This window comes from Cuculus canorus, chromosome 1 (assembly GCF_017976375.1).
Source record: "Cuculus canorus isolate bCucCan1 chromosome 1, bCucCan1.pri, whole genome shotgun sequence".
Lineage (NCBI taxonomy): Eukaryota > Metazoa > Chordata > Aves > Cuculiformes > Cuculidae > Cuculus > Cuculus canorus.
Genome location: NC_071401.1, coordinates 113,843,958 through 113,865,710, shown reverse-complemented (window position 1 = coordinate 113,865,710; position 21,753 = coordinate 113,843,958). Strand labels below are relative to the sequence as shown.

The 21,753-nt window shown below is 40.2% G+C and overlaps 1 protein-coding gene across 2 annotated transcripts; it reads left to right on the top strand.

Moving 5' to 3' along the window:
- The first annotated feature begins 2,742 nt into the window (after nucleotides 1–2,742).
- On the top strand, nucleotides 2,743–20,997 carry LOC104056009 (OX-2 membrane glycoprotein). Of its 2 annotated transcripts, none has more exons than XM_054051765.1 (6): nucleotides 2,743–2,886; nucleotides 6,009–6,090; nucleotides 6,883–7,209; nucleotides 7,886–8,152; nucleotides 9,970–10,086; nucleotides 18,629–20,997. In XM_054051765.1, exons 2-5 carry the CDS (start codon nucleotides 6,033–6,035, stop codon nucleotides 10,080–10,082), a joined length of 765 nt encoding a protein of 254 aa, XP_053907740.1. In that variant the 5' UTR covers nucleotides 2,743–2,886; nucleotides 6,009–6,032; the 3' UTR covers nucleotides 10,083–10,086; nucleotides 18,629–20,997. The 2 variants fall into 2 exon arrangements, with proteins under 2 accessions (XP_053907740.1, XP_009555509.2); XM_009557214.2 differs by lacking the exon at nucleotides 2,743–2,886 and adding an exon at nucleotides 3,862–4,567.
- The last annotated feature ends 756 nt before the right edge of the window (nucleotides 20,998–21,753 follow it).

Genomic DNA, 21,753 nt, shown 5'->3' with positions numbered 1-21,753 from the left:
AAGGTTCTTCTAACCGCTTGTGTAACGGTGCAGATACAGCGACAGCATGTTCTTTTATAATAGCGGAGTACCCTCTAGTGGGAGAGATCACAAATGAAAGTGAAAACGCCTCCAGTGAGTTTTCTGTTAAAATAGTAACTCATGAGTGCTACTTTTTTTTCTTTTTGGACTTCCAAATACTCTTTTGGCTTCCAGCAATCTTATTCCAGGCATCAAGACATTACAACCACTGTATACAAAGACATTCAGGAACAGTATGATGAAGTGCCTCTATGAAACTTCTCCTGTGGCAGACATAGACTGTGCTCACTGGAAGAGAAGGTATTGAAAAGGACTGACAGAAGGAACTTCCTAGGGTTGCTTCCTAGGAGAGATGGATTTTGTGCAGCTGGGTATCTTAGTCCATGGATATTTAGAAAACAATCCCAGGCCGCTTTGCCAGGGGACCTTTAAAAGTCAATTTTGAGTAATGTTTTAACCTAGAATTGCTCAGCAATTAAAAGACAACTGTTTCCCATGTTCTGAAAATCATGCAGAGAAGAGGCATGTAGACAAATATCAGTGAGAGAGACATGAACATTCATTAACACAAAAGACCAACAGGTTTCACTGGGAAATGGGAGAAAAGAAAGTGAGCTTAGGTGTCTTAGCTATACCAAAGATGCATGGCTGCCCTCCTAAGTCCATGTAACACGAAATCTCTTTTTACAGTTAAGCTTAAGTTTAGGTGTCTTCCATTTTACATAGCTATTCTAGAAATGGAAAGCAAAGCAAAACATAGAGCTTATCCAGCTCATTCTTGCCATCTAAGGGTACCCCAGAAGTTTTTGGCGGTTTTTACACACACACAATTAACTTTCTCTGCTGAGAAGCATGGTACAGTTTGTGCTTGTGAAATTGGCAAGGGTATCAAACTGTAAATGATTCAGCAGTTCCTTGTTTTATAGAAATAAGATGGAGAGAAATAAAAGATGTGGTTTGCCCTCAACCATGCAGTTGAATTACTAGCAAAATAGGCACCTGCTGGCAGGTCCTATGGACCAGGCTGGACCTCCTAGTAAACCTGTTTGAGCACACATGACTCGAGGAAGTGCTGCTTGAACTTGATGATTAAGGGCACAGAGTGTAACTGTCCTGATGGGAACCTGCAACAGGCAACAAGCGCTGTGAAACTTAGCGGGTTCTGTTTTTCTGGAACGTGTGTCATTGACCTCAATCTTCCTCTACTGCTTTTTCTTTCCCCGTGAAATACCAGCAACTTGAGACAGCTGTGTCATGTTAATTTCACTGGGTTTTGGCTCAGATGATTCTGCTTAAAAGAGGTCATTAGCCCAGAAATCAAGGGAAGAACCAAGAAATATATTATCAGCCGTTATTTGCTCAGCTCCAATTTCTTCTTATTCAGCTCTGATTTCCTCCCTCTCTTCCAAAGAAAAAGACTTCTTACTTTCCAGACCCCTTCATTGTTTTCTTCTTTCTTCTCTAAGTTTCCCCGTCCCACTGAAGGAGTGGTAACATTTGGATAAATATAGAACTTTTCCACTTCAGTAGGCATGAGTTACAGGCTGAGTTAAGATAAAATATCGCTCAAGTCCCTCAAATGTCCCCTTTATTTTCATGCAATGAAGGGCTAAAAGGTGTCCCTGGGACTTCCCTGCTTTTGTTGCTTTGAGGGTACAGGACACTTCTGGATAAGTTCATTTTAAGCTGTGTTGTCTGCAGTTCTCTGGAGTTCCTTCTGAAATCCCCTCAACAATAGCAAAGGCAAGTGAGCAGGAAGCTTGTTAATGCATTTTTCTTATAAAAAGAAAAATATGTGAGAAGAGTATAGGTACATCAGTCTCAAACAACAAGTATTAAATCAGTTGCAGGAGACCTGAGCTGCTTTAGAGGGAACAGATTCTCTTCTCAAAACAAAAAGGGGAAGGCTAGCAAAAGGAAATTTAAGTGACTTGAGACCTATTCATTGGTCCCCAGAGACAGAAGATGATGTTAATAAACGAAAGTTGTGGAACTTAGGCTTTGATTTGTTAGTTGTCAGAGGAAAAGCTCCACTAAATCCAGTGTGGTGGTGAAGAAGATATCTCCAAGGACCGCTGTATCCAGTTGGAACAGTTGCTCTCTTGATCTCCAGCAAGAGGTTAGATCTGATCCGATGGGTGCTTTGGGGCCTTATTTTTTTTGCAGGTCAAAAAGCACTGCTTTGTGCACTGAGGTACTGGCAGCAATGGAACAGGCACAGTCAATACACAGCTGAACATGGGATGGCCCAGGAAAGGTACTAAACCCGCCCCATTCCTTTGGGCAGTATAATAGCAGTGTATTAAATACTCCCACATATCTACGTCTTAAATAAGAAAGGGTTTCTGGCTTTACATGGACTCTTGGACACTGTGTGGGCATGTTCGTCAATTAATTTTGGCAGGGACTTGAAATTGTGCCAAGTCTGATATTTTTCCCATAAACAACAATGTTTTAAAACAGGAGACTTTCTAGGGCCTTGCAAGAGAAATATTGCAATTGGTATGAACGACACATAAACATGCGTGTGTGTGCACAAAAGCAGCTGAAAATACAGCAGACACCAAACATTCTATATTGATTGTAAAGGATGTTGTTTCTAATTAAACACATTAAGAAATGGTTTGGTTTTGTCAAGCTTTGAATCAGCCTCATAAAACAACAAGAAAAACAACTTCTCAGTGGAAGATCCTGTAGTCTAATAACAGGAAGGTGGCAGTGAGATTGCCATGTATCGTTTGTGCTGCCCCTTTTCCTCTCAGTCCAACAAGTGATATAAGAGACATATCTTAAAATAAGTTTTTTTGCCACTAATGAAGAGGAACACAGAAGATTCTGTCCAGACCGTTTGAACACCTACTGCTTGTGAGTACAAAATTTGGCATAAATCAACTTGCCTGGAGATTGTGTATAATAAAATGACCTTTCCTTTCCATAAGATCTTTCACTGAAATTCATTATGCTAATTTCCTATAGTCTAACCTCAGGGGGGGAAAAAAAAAAAGGCATTTTTTTGTTTAGCTGGGTTGAGGATGCAGAAAAGAGGGACTATTGATCAGCAGTTACTATTACAGTTTATGGTAATTAAGAAAAAAAACAATTACAAGGTTGAGGAAAAACTTGATACCTTTGCCGTGCAACTTCCAGTGAAGATTTACAATAAATATGTTCAAGAAACCCATCTGGTAGGAAAAAAACCAAACCCCAAACAAACAAAGAAACAAAACCCCAATAACTTTCTGAACGCTAAGTATTCACAGTCCAGGATCTGGGTGGTAAATGTTGCAGCTCTTGGTCATTATTATTAGTAACAATAGTAATAATTACATTTATTACATTCTATTCCTGCCATTGGATCCCAGTTCTAGTGTTTTATGATACAGCAGAAGTCTTTACTAAGAATTTGTTGTTGGTGTGACTTATCGCTACCCTCGAACTGAAACCAGGAAAGAACCTGCTATGAAAATAAAAAGCAATTTGCTTTGGTGCAACCTGGAGTGCAAACTAAAATGTCTTAGAAGGAAGTTTCTTTGCTGCTGCTGATTTTCACGAGCAGTGTGATGGTCCCGCATGGAAAGCTGTTGGAACTGCGTGTGTACAGCTTCGTATTACTGAAAACTCCCGTGTTTCAGGGTTTACTGTATTCTTGCTTTAAGCAAGGAGCGGTTGGGTTTGTTTTTTTTTTATTTGGTCTTACAAGATCAATTCGTTAACTTGGCTGAACTTAATAACCCCTGAGGGAAGAGTAAATGTTAGGGGAGGAAACCGTTTGAAGCCGATTCCAGGGGCAAATGTGCTGAGAGACAATAAAAGGCGCTCAGCGGTTACAGCTGGATGCAGAACCGAGGGCAAACGGGATGTGCTGATCACAGCCGCTCGCTGCCTTACTAGCAAAAAAACCAGATACCGCTTTTTACTGCAGTGGTCTTTTTCGACGGGGAGAGCAAATGTCCCGAGGACACAGCCTTCTCCTGGGTTGGGGGATGGGGTTCGCCCCTGGGACCCCGAGGCGGGGCAGGACGGGATGAGACGGGGCTCCCGGGGGGAGAGCTGCCGCCTCTCCGAGGCTCTCGAACACGTTTACTCCCTTCCTCCCTTCTCCCAGCTACTTGGCTGTGAGTAACCATCCCTCTGGCCGCCGTTCCTGTGGGCGTTTACAGATTTGAGGTGGGTTTTTGGAGGGAAAAAAAGAAAATATCCTAATTGCCGGGAAGGAGAGTGGCAGCTCCGGGAGACAGAGGAGCAGAGAGGAAGAAGATCCTGGCTGCCTCCAGCTATTATTGCAGCCGGTGCTAGAGACTTTCTCTGCCTTTTCTGACCGAGAAGATCCCCCCCAAGGTGCCGGATTCACCAAGCAGTTGCCTTCTGAAGCTTGTGTGAAGACAGAAGTCAACAGGGACAAGGAGTGGTTACAGGAGCTGGTCGCTAGAAGCGTATGAAGTCTTCAAAAGTTGGAGAAGATTCAGTGAAGGTCACGGAGAACTGGTGAATCCAGCACAGGGATACAGCCAGTGGCTCAGAGGACTCTGAGGTGCTGTCTGGGAAGGTATAGCACAGTGAAAGATTTGCCCTTTACATGCTTTTGGTTTGTGGGCTTTGTTTGTTTGTTTGGGTTGGGGTTTTTTTGTTGTTTGTTTTGTTTTGTGTGTGTTTGTATCCCCTTCTTATTTTCCCCTGTAATATGCTAGATTGGGCTGGTGACCTAAAGGCACTTTTTTTCTGACTGGTATAGCTACACAATAGCCTGGTTCCTGATTGTATGAAATCTCAGCTGCGTTAGGTGTGAGCAGTGGTGTGTTAAGGACTTTAAAGGGTATTAACACAGCGAAATAGAAGGCTGTTATTGAAAACTGTGCTTTTGTGCAGGTTTGGTGTATCTTTCATTTATCAATGGTTCTGTAACTCAAAATGTCTCACTTGCTGTGCTAGTCCTTGCTTTTTGCACATTTTTGGGAATATCTATCTGAACTTCCTACAGCTATGCTCAAGTATCTAGCTATGCTGTATTATCTGGCAAATGCATTATTCATTGAGCTTGTTGTTGATGGATTCTTGCTTCCTGTTTTTGCATATAAGAACTTGGTCTGTATTCATGCTTGTTAACTGTAGAGTTGTATCAGGAGTTGTTTCAGCACAGTGTGTTTAAAGGCAGGCTTCTGGCTGTGCGTGTATGTGTGGTGTGCACAAGTTTGCTGGGAATTTGTTCCTTAAATAGATTTTTTTTTTCTCTCCATCATCGCTCTTTTATTTTTTTAAGACATCTGCTAACATAGAAAATGCTTTCCAGTTGATTCTCCCATCTATTTTTGTATGTTGTGAAAATCTTCAAAAAGTAGGGCTTTACTTATGTCCTTGACAGAAGACACTCCCAAGACACACCAGCTGGTTTTGCAGGCATTACCAAAAAGCTCGGATGTAGGTGATGTGTCCTACAGAGGTATTTTATTCAAAATAAAGTTTCTACTTAAATACCGCAGCTTCAGTTGTACTGTGGCAATATTTACTGAATGAGGGCACAGTAAGTAGGCCAAAGCTGTTCACTAGGAAAAGCAGCAACACAACCCTTTCCCAACTTGGAATATATATTTCTATGTAGCAGGTGTAATATGCCCCAAAAATCCCTCAGTCCGTGCAATTTCGAACAGATGAGGAGTCCTGAAATCCTCAGAGGAATTACTTTCAATTATCCCTTGAACTCACGAGCTAACTCTACCCCTCCCAGTGCCACAGCTAGTCCTGGGCAACCAGTACATCATGGTACTGGTGGATTAATGCCTTTCTAACTTCCCTTCTGCAATTTTTTTTCCCACGATGATCAGAACATTTTCTGTGTTGTACAATGAGACCAGTCAAAACCCACTGTCTCGCCCCAAAACTATGTTTTTCTCACATGACAATGCTACCATTAATGTTTGCATTCCAGAGATGTGATATCACCGATAGACGACCTCTCTTTGAGTCCTCCATCTCTCCTTATGTTTCTTCAGGTGAAACAGATTTTCCCTTCCAAAATGACACTCCGAGCTCTGGTTTTGTGCTTGGCTTGTGCTGGGCTTGGAAAAGCAAATGGTAAGTTGAATTTTCTGAAGTCTGCCCGGAAATGTTTGAGGAACTGGTTTCTGATTCTTGAGTCTTCTACAGTCAGAGTAAGAGGCAAAAATAGGTGAAATACAGATTGCTGGTGCCATTTCACCTGAGTTAGATAGCCGAGACATAGACATAGATCTGAGAGATGTGACACAAAACCTCCTGGGGCAGCATTTGGAGATGGGAGGGGAACATATAGTATCCCATGTCTACAATGATGCTGGGCACCATTGTTCACCTGAGTTCACAACTTCATATAGTTAATCCTCCCAAGGGTAACAAATCTCTTTTTCTTCCCCTTCCTCTCAAATGCACTGTAAACTCTGAAGCTACATATTCCGGAAATTCCTTTTAGCCCATTTTCCTGCTTCAGTTCTCTAAGAATGGCTTGGTGTGCACTTCCCTTGTGCATTCAATCTTTCTCTAGATTTTTAGGAAACAAAATTTGAGTCTTTGCTGAGAATAGAAAGCCATGAACTGATTTAATAAAACTGAAGTGGGAAGACTGCAGGGATGGGAGCAGAAATAGGGTATATCTTTTTATTTTAAACAGTTTAAAAGAAAACCAGAGCTCAGCCGATGTAAATCAACCTAACTTCAGTGTTTTCTTTGAGGATGCAGGAGAAGGACTTTCTGGTGCGGCAAAACTTCAGAAACAATATGTAATGGATGGAAATGCTGTGTCTGTATTTAACCCAGGCCTTAGAATCAGCGTTAGGCTTCTGAATACGAGTAATATCTGCCCACTTCACTAACTCTTTCATGTCATTGCAGTGGTTCCACAGGCTGAACACAGAAATGTAAGGGTGGGCGACAATGTGACGTTGAGCTGTGCCCTAACAGAACCCAAGAACGTTCTGCAAGTGACGTGGCAGAAGGACTCCGAAAAATCACACAATAATATAGCTACATACAGCACCATAAATGGATTAAAGATTCACAAGCCCTATCAAGACCGAATGAATTTTACGAGTCTAGTACTCAATAAGACAAGTATTATTATTTGGGACACTAGAATGGATGATTCTGGCTGTTACACATGTCTCTTCAATACTTTCCCTTATGGCTCCTTCACCGGACGCACCTGCCTGAGTGTCTTTGGTGAGATTCTCTGCAGGGATATGTCTAAAGTGGGAAAAAGAGGTGTTCTCCCACCCACAGCATTTCCTTGAGCACACTCAAGAACTGTGGTGGTAGGAGGATCCCTCAGTGGAACATGGTGTAGAAACAGAGCATTATCACCATGAGCCAGACACTGTGGGGTTATATTCAAACCTGTTGTGGTGGTTTTTGCTCCAGGGTGTCCTTGCTTGTTATTCTGTGAGTAGCAGCTAAAAAGCAAGGAGTGGGATCTTTGTAAGCCCCTGAGCAGTCGCAGCTGGGACTTGAGCAAACCCATATTGCCTGTTGCAGTTTCTGCTTGGGACCAGGTAAAGCCCCAGTGCTGTGAGCTGCTGTGCTAAACCCTACCTTTGATAAGGAATTAGCAGATAGGAGAACAGTATGGACTAAGAAATGGTATTATTTTAACAGATTATTTTAAAACCTGGCTTTTCAAGTTGAGCGAAACTTTTGGGGTATATAATTTCAATATAAGGGAAGGATTATTAACTTATTGTGGAGACCTGACCCAATCAACTCTCCGTGTATGCTTGTGCCATGGGGCTCAGTGCAGATCCAGTAAGCTTTGCTCTGATTGATAGTGGTTTAACTGCTAATATTGCTTATGACCATGTGCTCCTTGTGGTGATGGATTGTCTTATTTGTGTGTTGGAAGGTCTTAATGCGTCTGTCCATTACAACATTTCCGAAGGTCGTTTGATAGCCATCTGTAATGCTGTTGGCTTCCCAGAGCCTACCATCACCTGGAACAACTTGTTCAATTCTACTCCTACACAAGAGACAGTTAGGCACACCAATGGGATGGTGTCCATCACCAGTAAACTGGAAATCTACAGCACACAGAGCATTGGTGCACAGGGCTTGACCTGCAAAGTAAGCAACACAAACGAAAAAATTGAATTGCCAGTGAAAATGAAAGGAGGTAGGTGAACGATACAAGCTACTTGGTAGCATTCTCTTGGCCTCCGTGTTTTGCAATCACGTTGTTGGATAGAAGTCTGCTGAAAAGAGGAGGAAATGGAACCTGTATGTGCAAAGTAAGAAGAAAGACAATCTTACTTTGCTTTCATTGTTGTCTTTGAGGTCATGCCCAAGAGAGAAAAAGGTCAAACTTGTCAGGTAGGGATCTATGGATTTTAGAGTTACCCTGTGTTTTACAGCAAGTTGAACTCAGTTTTCATGCAGGCCTTCATAGTTTCTTTGACAATCCAAAGCTAGATATAAATATTTGTAACCTGATATCTATATAGATGAAGTCAAAACTCTGGATTGCTTAAAAAACACCAAAGTGGATTTTTTGAAATTAATAACAAACTATCTTTGAATAAAATTAACCAAACATTTCAGTTAAACTTACTACACATTTTGGTACAGTTAACATGTGTATTACGTTTTAGTTTCTCTGACATTTTTGCTACTCTAGATGTACATTCAGTAATGGGCAGGGAGGAACAGTGTCTTCAGACAGATAGGAAGATGATTAGTTGAAGTCACTTTTTAATGAGGAAATCTTAAGTATATCAGTGCAACATCTGAATACTTTGTAGTGCTAACTTATTTCTTTTCACCTAACTTCCCTTCTGATGGAAAGACTTTAAACCCACTTCTATACTATGAGAAATGGAAACATTAAAAGCTGAAGTACCATTCTCAGTTCACACAGGAACTTTGACTTAGGTGATTTAAAATTGATCTGTCTCTGAATCAGGAGCCTTAAAAGGAAGACCACTTGGAAATCAGGAGCACAGGAAAAGTAGCTTGGGATTGTGTGTTAATTCCCAAAGTACGTGCTCAAGAAGTGATTGTTATAGGAATAGCAGAAGAGTAAAATCTGAATTTTGGTATCTTCTCTCTAAATCCTGAAAAGCAAATTAGTTCTTAACTCGGAGTGACACTCACTAAAATATTTTGCCCTGTCTCAAATGCAATATTCTTTTGCTTTGGCTTCTTGAAAGCAAAATGTGCGTCTCAGAAAGAAGGAAACCAAGGCTGTTATTCCTTTCTAGGAGAATGAAAAATCAGCTGATAGTTTGTTGTTTTAATAGTCTGCTGTTTTAGAGAAAGAGAAATTCAAATGAGTGTTTCAACCTAGTTTTATTAAAAGCCATGGTAGTTTTGGCTTCATTCAAATAAATTTTAATTTGGGAAGTTTTCCAGTCAGCATCAGTGAACATTGAAATGAGCCGCCTTATTAATGGCAGTCAAATTAAATGGTTAATATCTAGCCAGGGAGGGACATTTACACTCAGACGTTGAGTAGAACTACATGTAGGCATCAAAACAGCCTCTTGTCTTTTCTGAAAGTTAATTTAGCTTTTGTGACAGTGCTAAGTGTTTAAGAGTAAAAGGAACAACTTTTATTTTACCAATAAAAACCTCGAATTCTGGACGAACAAAACAAAATCTTCAGAAAGTGTATGATTTGTAGATAGTTCTGCTAATGTATGAACACCAAGTACTGTACCAGTGTGGAAATGACAGTTTACTTTGCCATGGGTGAGTGTGAGCACACCTTTTCTCCACAAAGCGTTTTGTGGGCAAGTGGGTTTGTCTTTAAATATATACACTCACTCTCTTTGGAGCAATTGTTGCTTTCGTGTAGTTTAGCAATAACTTTCACAGTCTTGATGAGAAACCATTATCATTAGTCAGACATCCTCTTGACTCTTTTTGCTTTTTTTTTTTTTCCTTTAGAAACTAGCTCAATTTGGTGTCTTTCTTGTTGTTTTGTCTTCACAGAAGAGGGTTCCTCATTGCTTTGGTTGATGATTACTGTGGGGATTTTAATTGTCATCATAGTTCTAATTCTGATCACACTGTGCTGGAGGAAGAGGATATGCAGAAGGGGTTGAAGTGGTGAGTCACTGATGCATGGAAACCAATGGCTTTTGTACAACTCAATTAAGTCTGGTCATTTAACAGAGAAGAATAGACTTTGAGGTACCATTAGGGACTATGAGATTGTCAAATTGACAAGTAAACTTTATAATAACGCGTTTAGAAATATTAGGGGTTGCCTCAATTACATGTAGTTTTAAGAGCTGTTTTCCCCACAGTTACTGCTGAGGGTCAATATGAGAATATGAACTATAAGGGAAGGATCTAAGCAGAGCAGGATGTGCTGCTTGTGATTTGCTTTCCTGCAGAAGTCTCAGCAGAAGTAGTTTACTGGTCTTTCTCGGTTTTATAGAGGACCACAAAAGTGTCAAGTGTGAGTATGCTTAGAAAATTTTTGGCAGAAAAGGTATGTTTGAGAGAAACCTGCTCATGCAGGATGAGGTGCCCTCAAGGAAAGGGCTTTCTTCTGGCGACAGAATCCTTTTTGTTTTTAAGATGAACAATATAATATGATGGAGAAATGCAGCATGTGAGTCTGCCTCCTAATGATGAATTAAGTAGAAATTTCAGTCAGTGTAATGTTCTTATATGTGTTATGACCTAATAATGGATCAACTCAACTTTCTAGTCTCAATTATAATAACAAAATGAAAGGAAAAAATAAAGGAAAAAGGAGGCCTTAGGTTTCAGAAATCACAGAAATTACATGATCGTTGGTAGTTTCACTTTTGTTTAACTAGATCAAAATGCTGTCTGGCTTTAAATTTGACTATTTAGTTACTTCTTTGCCTTACATCACATTATCATCATGCAAAAAATATTTTCAAGACTCTTGGAGCTGTTTCTTGCGGACTTAGACCTGCAGTGTTTACTGTTGATAGGAGCTGATCTAGTAAAACTGCTATTGCCAGCAACACAATTCTTCACTGAGAAGAAAGAGAAATTAATGCTTCTTACACCTCAACTATAACTGCTTAATTGTAAAACATGTACAAGCTTTCTATTTATCCTATAACCAATTCAGAAGAGGAAATTTCTGCTGAATTTTCAGACCAGCCTGGAAGTTAAAGGGCAGGGAGCTGGTTCCTAATTAGTTTGGGGTGTTTTTTTAAGGATGAGAAGAAAAAGGTGAAATGTTCACAGGAAAGATGTTTCTTTATTCTAGAATAACCATTCCACGTGCAAATGAGCTTGTACTAAGCAGGCCTTGAAGGAGAAAATTTGAGGTAAAGGTGACCTGACAGAGGTCTGGGGTTGCCCACTGGAGCTGATCAGAGTGACCATGCAAAGAGAGCTATAAAAGTGCAGGTACTGCCTTGCAGAGTTTTGAAGCCCCTTTGTTGCATGCCAGATGAGGAGAACCACATTAGAATGCTGTGATTGTAATGGTGCCTGAAGCAGGAGCAGAGTCATTCAGTGAAACATTGCTTGACAGGACTAGGTTGTTCATGTTTCGGCTAGGTTGAGGATATTAGCATACCTCCTGGCATGAGTCTGGTCCTTGGGTACTAATGCTTCTCCAGGCAATGCCTGCATGTGGTTCCAGTGATAGCTTATAACAAGACCATTCCCAGCAGACAGTATGGTTAGCTTCACAGTAGGTTTCCTATGCCCTACATCTCTTACTAGGTACCAGACTTGGAACCCTCAAGCCATTTCACACGTCCTTGTTTCACGTTGAGAACCATGAAAGACATGATTTCTAGCTGTGGAGACACCCCTGTGATGCACAACAGACCTCACACATTATTTCAGAATCTTTAAAAAGAGCCCTTTCCCCCTGCCTGGAAAGGAAAGCGTAAGACACAAAAATGCATACGATGTTTAAACTGAAAACACTGCCCTTTCTTCCTTAGTTAATGACTCAGAGCGTGAGACCCTCACGTGTCAGCAAGAGAAGTGGGGTCCCATACCCCACTGCCTGGGAGGATGTCTGGATTCTTTGTCCCAAGCGTATGCCAGCACGTCACAGGGTTGAGATGTCATGTAATTACCTGTTCACCGTGCAGAGGGGGGGTAAATTAGGCAAGCCATGTTTAGCGTGAGTGAAAGTCTGCTCTATTATAGTTCATCAACAAAAACAGGATTTGAGAAATACGAGTTGTTTGTGTTCCTTCCCATTTATCATGGGTTTTGAGTAACTGTGATGCCAGGATGTGAATTCTGCAGTGGACTTGAAAGTCATTCAGTTTCTGTTCTTTTAATCTAATCTATTTTTTGTCAGTCTTTTCAGTTATTTTTTGGTCTTGAGTTTGAAAAATGTAACATCCTGACCTGGATCCTTTTTGCATACAGATTACATTAGTTTATCCAGGGTAATTTTGACCAGATGATCCTATTCCTTTTTACAGTGGCAATCTTAGGGAAATGTCCAGTCCATCTTCCTACTGTAAATCTGTTTCTCTGAGAGCCTCATTAATTAGTTTGTTGTAGAACTCCAGTACTGGTGCAGTTTGATCACACAGTCAGTGTCTTATGATTTTTTTTATTTTCCCCCTGGTTACTCTTCTCTATGTGTTTCTAAAAGTTACAGTTTATCTTGTCTATGATTCCACTGTCACTTACCTAGCCAAATCCTTAGAATGGCAAGAATACCTGTGGAGATACGGTGATTTTTAACAGTATGTTTATGGTGCATTACCACTCCACAAAAGACATATGGTAATGAGGAAATCCCCTACACCTCCTTAGCTTTCATCTGCGCAGCATGCAGTGGATCATACTCTGTTTTTTGGCAGTGACTAGTTTTTCCCCAATCATCTGTGAAATCTGTTTGTGCTGTTTAAAGCATTGATTGCAGATGATTAATACAAAAGAGAATAACATCTTGCAGAAAGCCCATTTCTTGTTTTGTCCCCTATTATCCTCATATTGTTTTGGAATGAGGAACAACATGTATCTCCATATTTCTGAACTCACTTTTTGTAGCAGCCCAATGGAGAGCTAATAGCACTGGCTGGAGTATACCAGTGTCTGTCTGAGGGTGTTATCTGGGGTTGCAGTATTTTTAATTCTGTACCACGTAACCAGCAAGGTCTTTTCAGTCTTGTCAAAATGCCTGGTTTTTAAAGTGGAACAGCAGGTTTTTATCTGAGTGGCTGTGGACCGTTCTGTTTCAGAGTTTCTTCTCTTATGCTTCTTCCACTGAGAGTATGGTGGGTTTTTTGCTTTGCTTTTATTTTTGTTGTTTCCCTCCTCTCCATGGTTAATGCATGAAATCAGATGAAGAGCTGGGGATCAAAGCTGAAGTTTCATCCCTCAGGCATTTGCCTTGTGTACCTGCATACATACATTTCTGTTCTCCCTGAAAACATCCCAAGTAAGGCATCTTCACAATGTTTGGCAAAAAGCTTGTTTGGAAACAAACTGAATAGCCTTTGTGGTGAGAGCTAATGCAAAAGCTTTGGAAAAAACTAGCATTTTCATCCTCTGCCACACATAGAGGCAAACCTAATTGTGCCTGTAACCTGATTTAAAAGCAATGAGCAGGCTGCAGTGAATTACTAGACCTAACCTCATTGACGTTTCTCAGTGCTACTCTTCTGGTAAAGAGTTATGCTGTTTCCTACCTGGTTTAACTAGCAGAACTTAACTGTAGACCACGACAACAAAAAGCAGTCCAGTTAACAACCTAAGTGCCTGGATCAAAGCAAAATAAAGTCTTTCAGTCTGGATAAAGTCCTGTGACTTAGTTTGCATATACATGTCTCAACCTGAATGCTTTCCACAGCATCAGTGGTTTATTTCAAGGCTTGCAGGGTACGCATTTCAATATGGTCAGTTAAAATCTTCATAGTCAGTTCTCAGGACCCAGCAGTCCACAGGGGAATAAAATTCCACATAAACAGTTTCTTGGAGGTTTATGGCAGCCTATGAGAAAGAATTATTTCACAAATGTATATAAAAGCCAGAATTATTTTATTTATTTATTTTAAGCATTGGTATGTTGATTTCTCTTGAGTAGCTCATGCATGTTTTGCCATGCAGAAAGCTTTAGAAATGGTCAAATAGTACATTTGTGTTTAAAATGCTATAAAATGCTATAAAAACAGAACAAAAGTTCATTAGAGCTTGTGATCGAATACATATGATACAACTTAAAAAAGCTGAGCAGAATTATGAAGGAGAAAACTTAGAGTAATAGAAAAAGGGATTAGGTCAGATCAAAACATCCATTACATCCATTTTGCAGAAAGTGGCAACATCACAATGGGCTTTTCCTGTTTGGAAACTGAAGTACTTTGGTTTTCCTTCAGGTGGAGATTTTACAGAACTTAGATGAAGCAATGATAAAGTCTTTATTTCAAGGGATTTATATCTCAATACAGCCAACTAACCATACTTCAAAAAGCTGCTGAACCTCAGCGTACCTTGAATGTTAAAGAAGTACTACAAGACAGATTGAAAATACCTCTTTGTTGCCAGCTATAAATCATTTAATAACCTGAATAGGGGTTTAAGGCACCCTGATTATTACAGTTTGAAGTTTGGGGGCTGCTAAAAATACTTTAGATTCAGGTCTGTAAAGCTGCAACTTGCAACTTGGCTGATCAGCTGTACTACAGAAGTATCAGAAAACTACTTTTTGGTGGCCAAAGTTGTTTTGAAGGGTTGGGAAGTACAGAGGCCTTAGGCAGGAGATTTCAGTTGTTAGGGAAACGTCGCAAGAACAAGAACTTACACCTGCTTTCCATTGCTTTGTTGACAGTAAAGCAGGGAATTATTTCTGAAAGAGCCATCATGGCAGTATCCTCTAGTGTTTATCAAGTTTGGGAAAGGCTGTGTTTTTTTGTGCTTTGACTTAAAGTAAGAATTTACATTTTTTTTTTATCTGTGTGACTTGGCTTGTTTCTTAGTGGATTTGCTTTGACATACAGCTGTTTTTCTTAATATTGCAAAACTGGGTAGTTGAGAACAACATAGCAGCAGCTTGGTTTTAGGAGACTTTTCAGAATAATTTTTCCTGAAGTGACAACTAAATACCAGCATCTCAGATGATTAACTTGGGACATGACTCCCTGTTTCATGACACAGATGGATATAGCACATCCTGCTCGCAGAGGAAAGTGTCTCTGCCCATAGTGTTCCGGCTGGGCAGGCTCATTTTAGAATCTCCTTGTTTTCCTCTTATATGTGACTTTATCATGAGTAGGAGGTTATATTTGTCCTATTTTGAACTTCCCAAAATAGCAAAAATATGTGGTGGTATAAGTGAAAATTGTTTTGCTACAGCAGCCTCATTCCATTACGCTTCTTAACACAACACTAAAAAAGAACACTCAAAAATTAAAAAAAAACACAGGGTAAAAATACTGTATTTAAACAGAGATTATGAGGGGAAAAGGACAAACAAATAAACAAACCATACAAAAACATGTCAGCAGAGGGGTAATTCTGTTGTCAGGCTGCCCATCAGGTTTCCCACAGATATAAATATTTTGCAGGCTAAGTGAAGATATTTTTTGGATTTAATCACATGCTGCTTCCGGACAACTCCTACTCCCTAGTAAGTCAGTTAATTTTCTATTCACAGAAATGTGCCAGGCAGTACCCTCCAATCTGCATCACGTACAGAGAACATGGGTGCTCTTTCCAGCTTTCCATGATTTAGTGCTACCCGTTTTCATTGAGAAGGACAAAGACAGATGTTGCTTTGTTCATTTTCCCATTGTGTTTTCTCCAAGGATGCTTTGCTGGGGAAAGCATGCTCCTCATCTTGCTTTGCATTTCGGAGAAGAGCTGGGAGAAGGAGCAGCAGGACAGGAAGGAGGGGAAGGCGCACAGATGAATTCAGGTCTCCTAGGGCATGGCTGGACTTTTTGTGTGGAAGGATGAAATAAATCCTGTTTGCTACAGATGGGATGAAGGTAGCGGTGTAGGAAGCACCTTGAATCTTGCCCTGCCTGTTTAAAGGAGAGGTGTCAAAGTATCGGCTACTAAAAGTGAAGCTCTTTCTTTGGAAATAGGGAGACCCTTACTGTGTATGATAAACAGTTTCTATCCTGTGCCTCATATTTGTGCTCATATTTCTCTATGAAGTAATTTTCTAGTCCTTCATTCTCGTTGTCAGTCCAACAACGGGGCTTTGTATATAATCAGAAAATAAAGTGACTGGCAGCGGAAAGGGAGGAAAAAAGCACTCCTGTGATGTATGAATAGTTGCCTTGCTGTTTTGATTTCTCATTTATTTCCTTGGTTAAAAATAGTTATGTGCTCAATTCTGAAGTGTTTTTTCTTTGCAAAATACTTTGGCTGTATACAGCATTGTTAGATGAGGAGATGGCAATGTTTTTCTTATGCTTCTACATGAAAAGTAAAGATGTTGTATGTTTTATTATTTTTTCAAACCCATATAAAGACTGTCATAAACTAGGTCTCAAACATCAGAAAAATGTTCCAAAATATCAAACTATTTATACATTCGATAAATAACTGTCTATTATCAACCAGAAAAGTTAGTTTGCTTTTCACAGTTTATAAATCTATTTAGGATTTTGCATATTCCTTATGTCCCTGTCATATTCTGAATTCTGCAGTGTGTGTGGTTTCCAGAAATTTAAAAAATGGTTTAGTAGTAGATACGTAGTAATTCTTTTAAAATTTTTTCATGTAATCTTATCTTCATAAAACTTTTTTAAATATGAAATATTGTTTGAACAGGTGTTGATGGTCTTAGTTTAATGAAAACAAAGAACAGTGTAATAATTTTTCTGATTAATTTGCTATTGTATTAGTAGGGAATGGAGACCACTTTCTTCGTTTGCCTTTTTTCAGTACATCATCCTTATTATATGCAAACTGATTAACGTTAATTGAAAAAAATTGTCGTGCCAAGTTCTATGTCTCTTCTTTGGAAATGCCTTCTTTTTTTTCTAATGCTTAAATAAGCAGTAAGGCTTTGCACTCAGCTGCCAGTTTCTACATTTGAAAGGGGACTAGTTGCTTTCAAGGTACTTAATTAAATTTTCAGGAGATCTAAGAAAGTGAATCTCAAGTCGTGCTTGTGTTGAGGCAGAGGATGAGCTTATGGGAACCTGCTGTGTAGCAGTAGTTTGGATGGCTGTGGCCAGCTTCAGAGCTGGCAGATGATGCTATGTAGTGCCACAACGTGCTTTCTGCTCCAGTATTTACCTGCAGGCAAGAATTGCTTTTAGGCCAGTCTTTCCAAATTCCCACCATATGTGTTATGGTAGGATGTGCACACTTCATTCTGAAGTTCGTGTGAATCTCTTCCAGGTCTCTGTGGAGGACTGGCTGTTACTTAAAATGGTAGGAAAGCAAAAGGCAGAATAACTGACAAACTGGCTGAAGGTATGCTACTTAGCCAGTAGGGCAAAGGCTAGGACTCATTTTTAGCAGTGTTGCTTTAGACCATTGTCTCTAGTCGCTGTAGTCAGAGCTGTAGAGTGATTCAGAATAATTTTAGGGTGGCAAGACAGTCTTTGGGGAGTGGGACACAAAAAAAAAAATCTAGTAGTTGCCTTTTATAAAGTACTGTAAGCTCAAATGATTTTTAAATCTTGGTGATTGAAATAAGCTTTGATTTAAATCTTCCAGTGTAATTCTGTGTTCTCCTTCTCTGTTTTCATTAGTTTACTTAAACATAAGTGTTTGTGGTTGTACTGTAATAACTGTAGGTTTTTGTTCAGCCATCATAAACAGAAATCGATACTTTGAGTAATATAAACTACTTGCGTTTTAAAACATCTTTTTCAATATTGTACTTTCCTTGACACTGGCTTTTGACAGCTACTGCTGAGTGGAATCACTTGTCTTCTTCCCAGGGTGAAACAGTTTGTAAGCCAGCTCTTATCCTTCTGCTGGCAATAAATGCCTTTGAATGAGATATTGGCCAGCTGGGTAGCTTATCCCCACACAAGGAGAAAACACTGTTGTGTGACACTGTAGCATGACATTTTCATAACTGTTGTTTTCTGACTTTATCATAAATATGCTGCAGAAAAAAATTCTGTTTCTTAAGGAGAAAAAAGGAGGAAATAAAAGTTTAAAAGTCCCACCAGTTTTAAGAACGTTCCCCCTTGGAGCATAATAAAATAATGAGGGAGCTGAACATTCCTCAGAGTATTCCTTTAGATAAGTTGGAAGGGGAGGTTGTTAGTGTGAGGCAAGCTAGTACTGACCACTGGGAGTGGTGGTGCCTTTGACTCTGCAGGCATCTCCTGTGGTGCTCGAGAAAAATAGTGCAGGGCTGAGATATTTTTGGTTTAGGCACAGCTCCTTCTACGTAACAACACATTGTGTGGCAGGTGTGCATCTCTGCTGTTAAAGATAAGTTAGGTTCTTAAATTTAAGGTAAAGTATTATCTGTAGTGGACAAAGGAAGCAAGGGGAAACACAGGCTGAAGACCTTCATTGTCTTTTAGGAAGGTGTGCTACTCGTTGTACAGCAGGGCAGGTCCTACAGTTGTTCACCAAAGGGCATCCCCACCGTCCATTTCTTGCCATAGCCCCAGTGGCAATCACACTGTTCAGCAAGACCTGAGGCAGCAGCACAATGGCCGTGATTCATACTTCTTCCTGTCTTTTCTTTCTTTTCCAGGATCCTAGAAGATTTCCTTTCGGTTACTAGATTGTTACAGCCCAGTATCCTGAAGTCAACATTACAAGAAGTTACTTGACTGTCTGGAAAGAAACAGCAGTAAAGGAGAAATACATCACATACACTACCCTATCAAGACACCACTGAAAAGACTAGCACAATGTTTGTTATCCAGTCTGGACACTTAATCATAAAAAGTAGGACCAGAGGGACCACTTAGATCTCTCCTCTGCTGCCAGGCAAAATCTACTTTGCTCACGCAACTATTGGTACTGCTATTGTGCAAAAAGTATTTGCCTTCTTCCAATTAGGTTTTTTCAGCTCTGCTCTTTCAGTGCCTGCCTAATTACTCTTGCAGTAAAGAGGAGTTTAATTTTTACCAACATATATCTGCAGTTTCACTTGCAGTAACACTGAGTTCATCGCCCTCTTCCTATCATCCTTTTTTCCTTCTCTATCCAGCTGGTCCAACTCCTTGTCCTCAGTGAGTGAGTGAATGTGTCAAGAACTGTATTGCTTAACTCCCTCTGGAGAGACCTGCTGGACTCAAAACAACAGGTTTCAAACCACACCAAATCTGCCAAAATTATTAGAGAAGAGCAATAAGGCTACAAGCAGTTGGCAGATTAGAGGCAGTAGCAGCCACAACTGGGAAGGATGCGTTATGAGTACTTTATTTTATTTGGCTTTTCTTTCTAATCTTGGAGTGGCATTTTTTTTTTCACATATAAGTGAGAATGAGATGGAAGCAGAGCCCAGTAATGGAGGTATTGGCATCCCCATGTTTCCTGTATGTTTTACTGTCATTCTCTCTGTATTCTCCAAAACAATTCTTTTAATACCCCAGCCTACTTCTTCCTTAGCTGTCAAAATGCATGGGCTGGCTTTTTCAGTAGTTCTCATGGTCATCTTATACACTATTTGGAGTAGTGTCCTTGTCTTCATCCTTTTTTTTTATTGTCTTTTTAAACACAGACAAATTGCTCTGCTGGTCAAAATCTGTTTTCCCGTACTTGGATCTTGTCGTGTGGGATGTTATGTGCTAACCGTCACGTGTCACTATTGTGAATGTAATGACATCCACCAGTGGGAAGTCTTACAGAGGCATGCTTTGCCATGATTTTGATAGCAGATAAAGACATTGCACTGCTCTTATGAGTCAGGACCTAATTCTGCTCCTGCCCAGGTAGGATTGGAGCTCCTCTCCCCCCTGTCCCTGCCCCTACCTGGTCCTTGCTGCCTGCCCAGGCCTGCTGATCTGGCCATTTCCAGGCTTAACGCTCTAGTTGTGTGTCCGCACTGTTTGCTGTGCAGCATCAGGCTGCTTGTGAGCGCAGAGTGTTCCTGAGCATTGCCTTGCAGCATATTGTATTTGTGAAGGGTCAGAACCTTCGCATGCCCTCTGCCTCCTGGCACCTGTCAGGGCTCTGTGTCTGCTTAACAGGGTGAAGGCTGCTAAAACGAGCCTACCTCTGGGCATACTGACTTTGTGGCCCATTTTACTGACGAATTGGAGGACGGCACAGTGGTCTTCTGGTGATTTTTGTTCTGATGACGACTGCTAATGCTTAAGGTGTTTCTCAGTCTTCCTTCTATGTGAGTGCTTGTCATCCTATTGAGGTTGCTACCAGCATCCTCTTCTCTTTTGAATTCAATTAGTGTTTGTTTGTGCAACTGAGACGTTCTATCTTACAGTGCGTAATGTTTTGAATTGTGCTTTTAATGTCATATGTCTTCGAAGAGTACAAATGGCCAGTCTAAAAAGATCAACAGAGAAGATTTAGCAGATACGAGACTTACGACTAAGTGTTCATAACCAGAATTTTGTTGGTTCCACAGCAATGGCTTTTCTAAAGTCTGATAAAAAGTTGTGTGTGTGCATACATATCGGCATGTACTATTGAGAGTGCGAGGGGTGATGTTTGCTGTTGTAGATGCAATATGAATTATTTATTTATATAGATTCACATTTTCTGATTAAAAAAACAATCTGATCTAGCAAAAACATAAACTGTCCATTTTTTTCCTCTGCTTATTTGGGACATCAAAAATGTCTCATTGCAAGTTGATTTTTTTTTTTTTTGTAGTTTTGATTTATATTTTGCTTCCTTTTTGTGTAGAAAGTGAGATTTCAGGTTTTTTTGGTAGGGTGGCATAAATTTATAGAAGTATTTTTGACCACAGCAGTTGCAGTTTACTTCAGATTTGAAAATAAAACCAGTCAAGCAAAAAAGTATATTTTATATTTTTAAGGGTATTGTGTGTGTGTCATGTTTGTAGCTTAATTATTCTTTATCTGGAGTTGTGTTCTACTGATGTATTGACTTTTTTCTGTATTTGTCTTTGCTGAAAAGAAGCCAAATAAAGAAACTTTGAACGTAAGGCCATATGAATTCTTTCATTTTTAGGATGATGCGTGTTATAAATCCCTGAGAGAATCATCACACATAAGCTGGAAGTGTAGTGACCTGGTGTATTCTTTAAGACATGTGACCTTTTGAGGCAAATTGTGAAACCACAATAATTTTCATTTGTCATGTTATCAGCTTGCACTTTTCTTCTTAAAAGATGTTAGTGAGAAACTTGGATCTAGTTAAAAGGAAACGACAACATTGCCATCTCCCTAAATGAGCTGAGTGTCATGGGATTACTTCCTAGGTCTTGCAATATGAGTGAAAGGCAGCAGTTTACTGCTTATCTGAGCTCTGCCAGTAGTCAGTGATCTCCAGAGGTTTTGAGGCTGCAATATAAACACCCACTCCTGATTTCTCAGGGAAACAAATGGTTGCTACTGATGGTCTCTGAAAAACTTCACACTATCTCCTGGCCAGAAGTGCAAGTCTTGTTGCCGGTGTATGTCTCTCTGAGTAACAAGAGTTAGTAATTCCTTCTCCTGGGAATTTGGTGCTCTGGGATCAGCCAGGTCACCTCTCCACGCACAAAAGGAAGGGAGAGGGCCAGCAGGACCATTGTCCTGAGCACAGTGCAGAGCAAGCTGTGGTTGTCCCAGGCAGAAGAGAAATTTTTAGCATGTGGAAGGGCTGCTTGCCATGGTTCAGGTGCTCCTGGTAATGCCGGGTAAAGCATTATGTGCTACCAGCCATCAGGTGAGTTGTGCTGGCAGA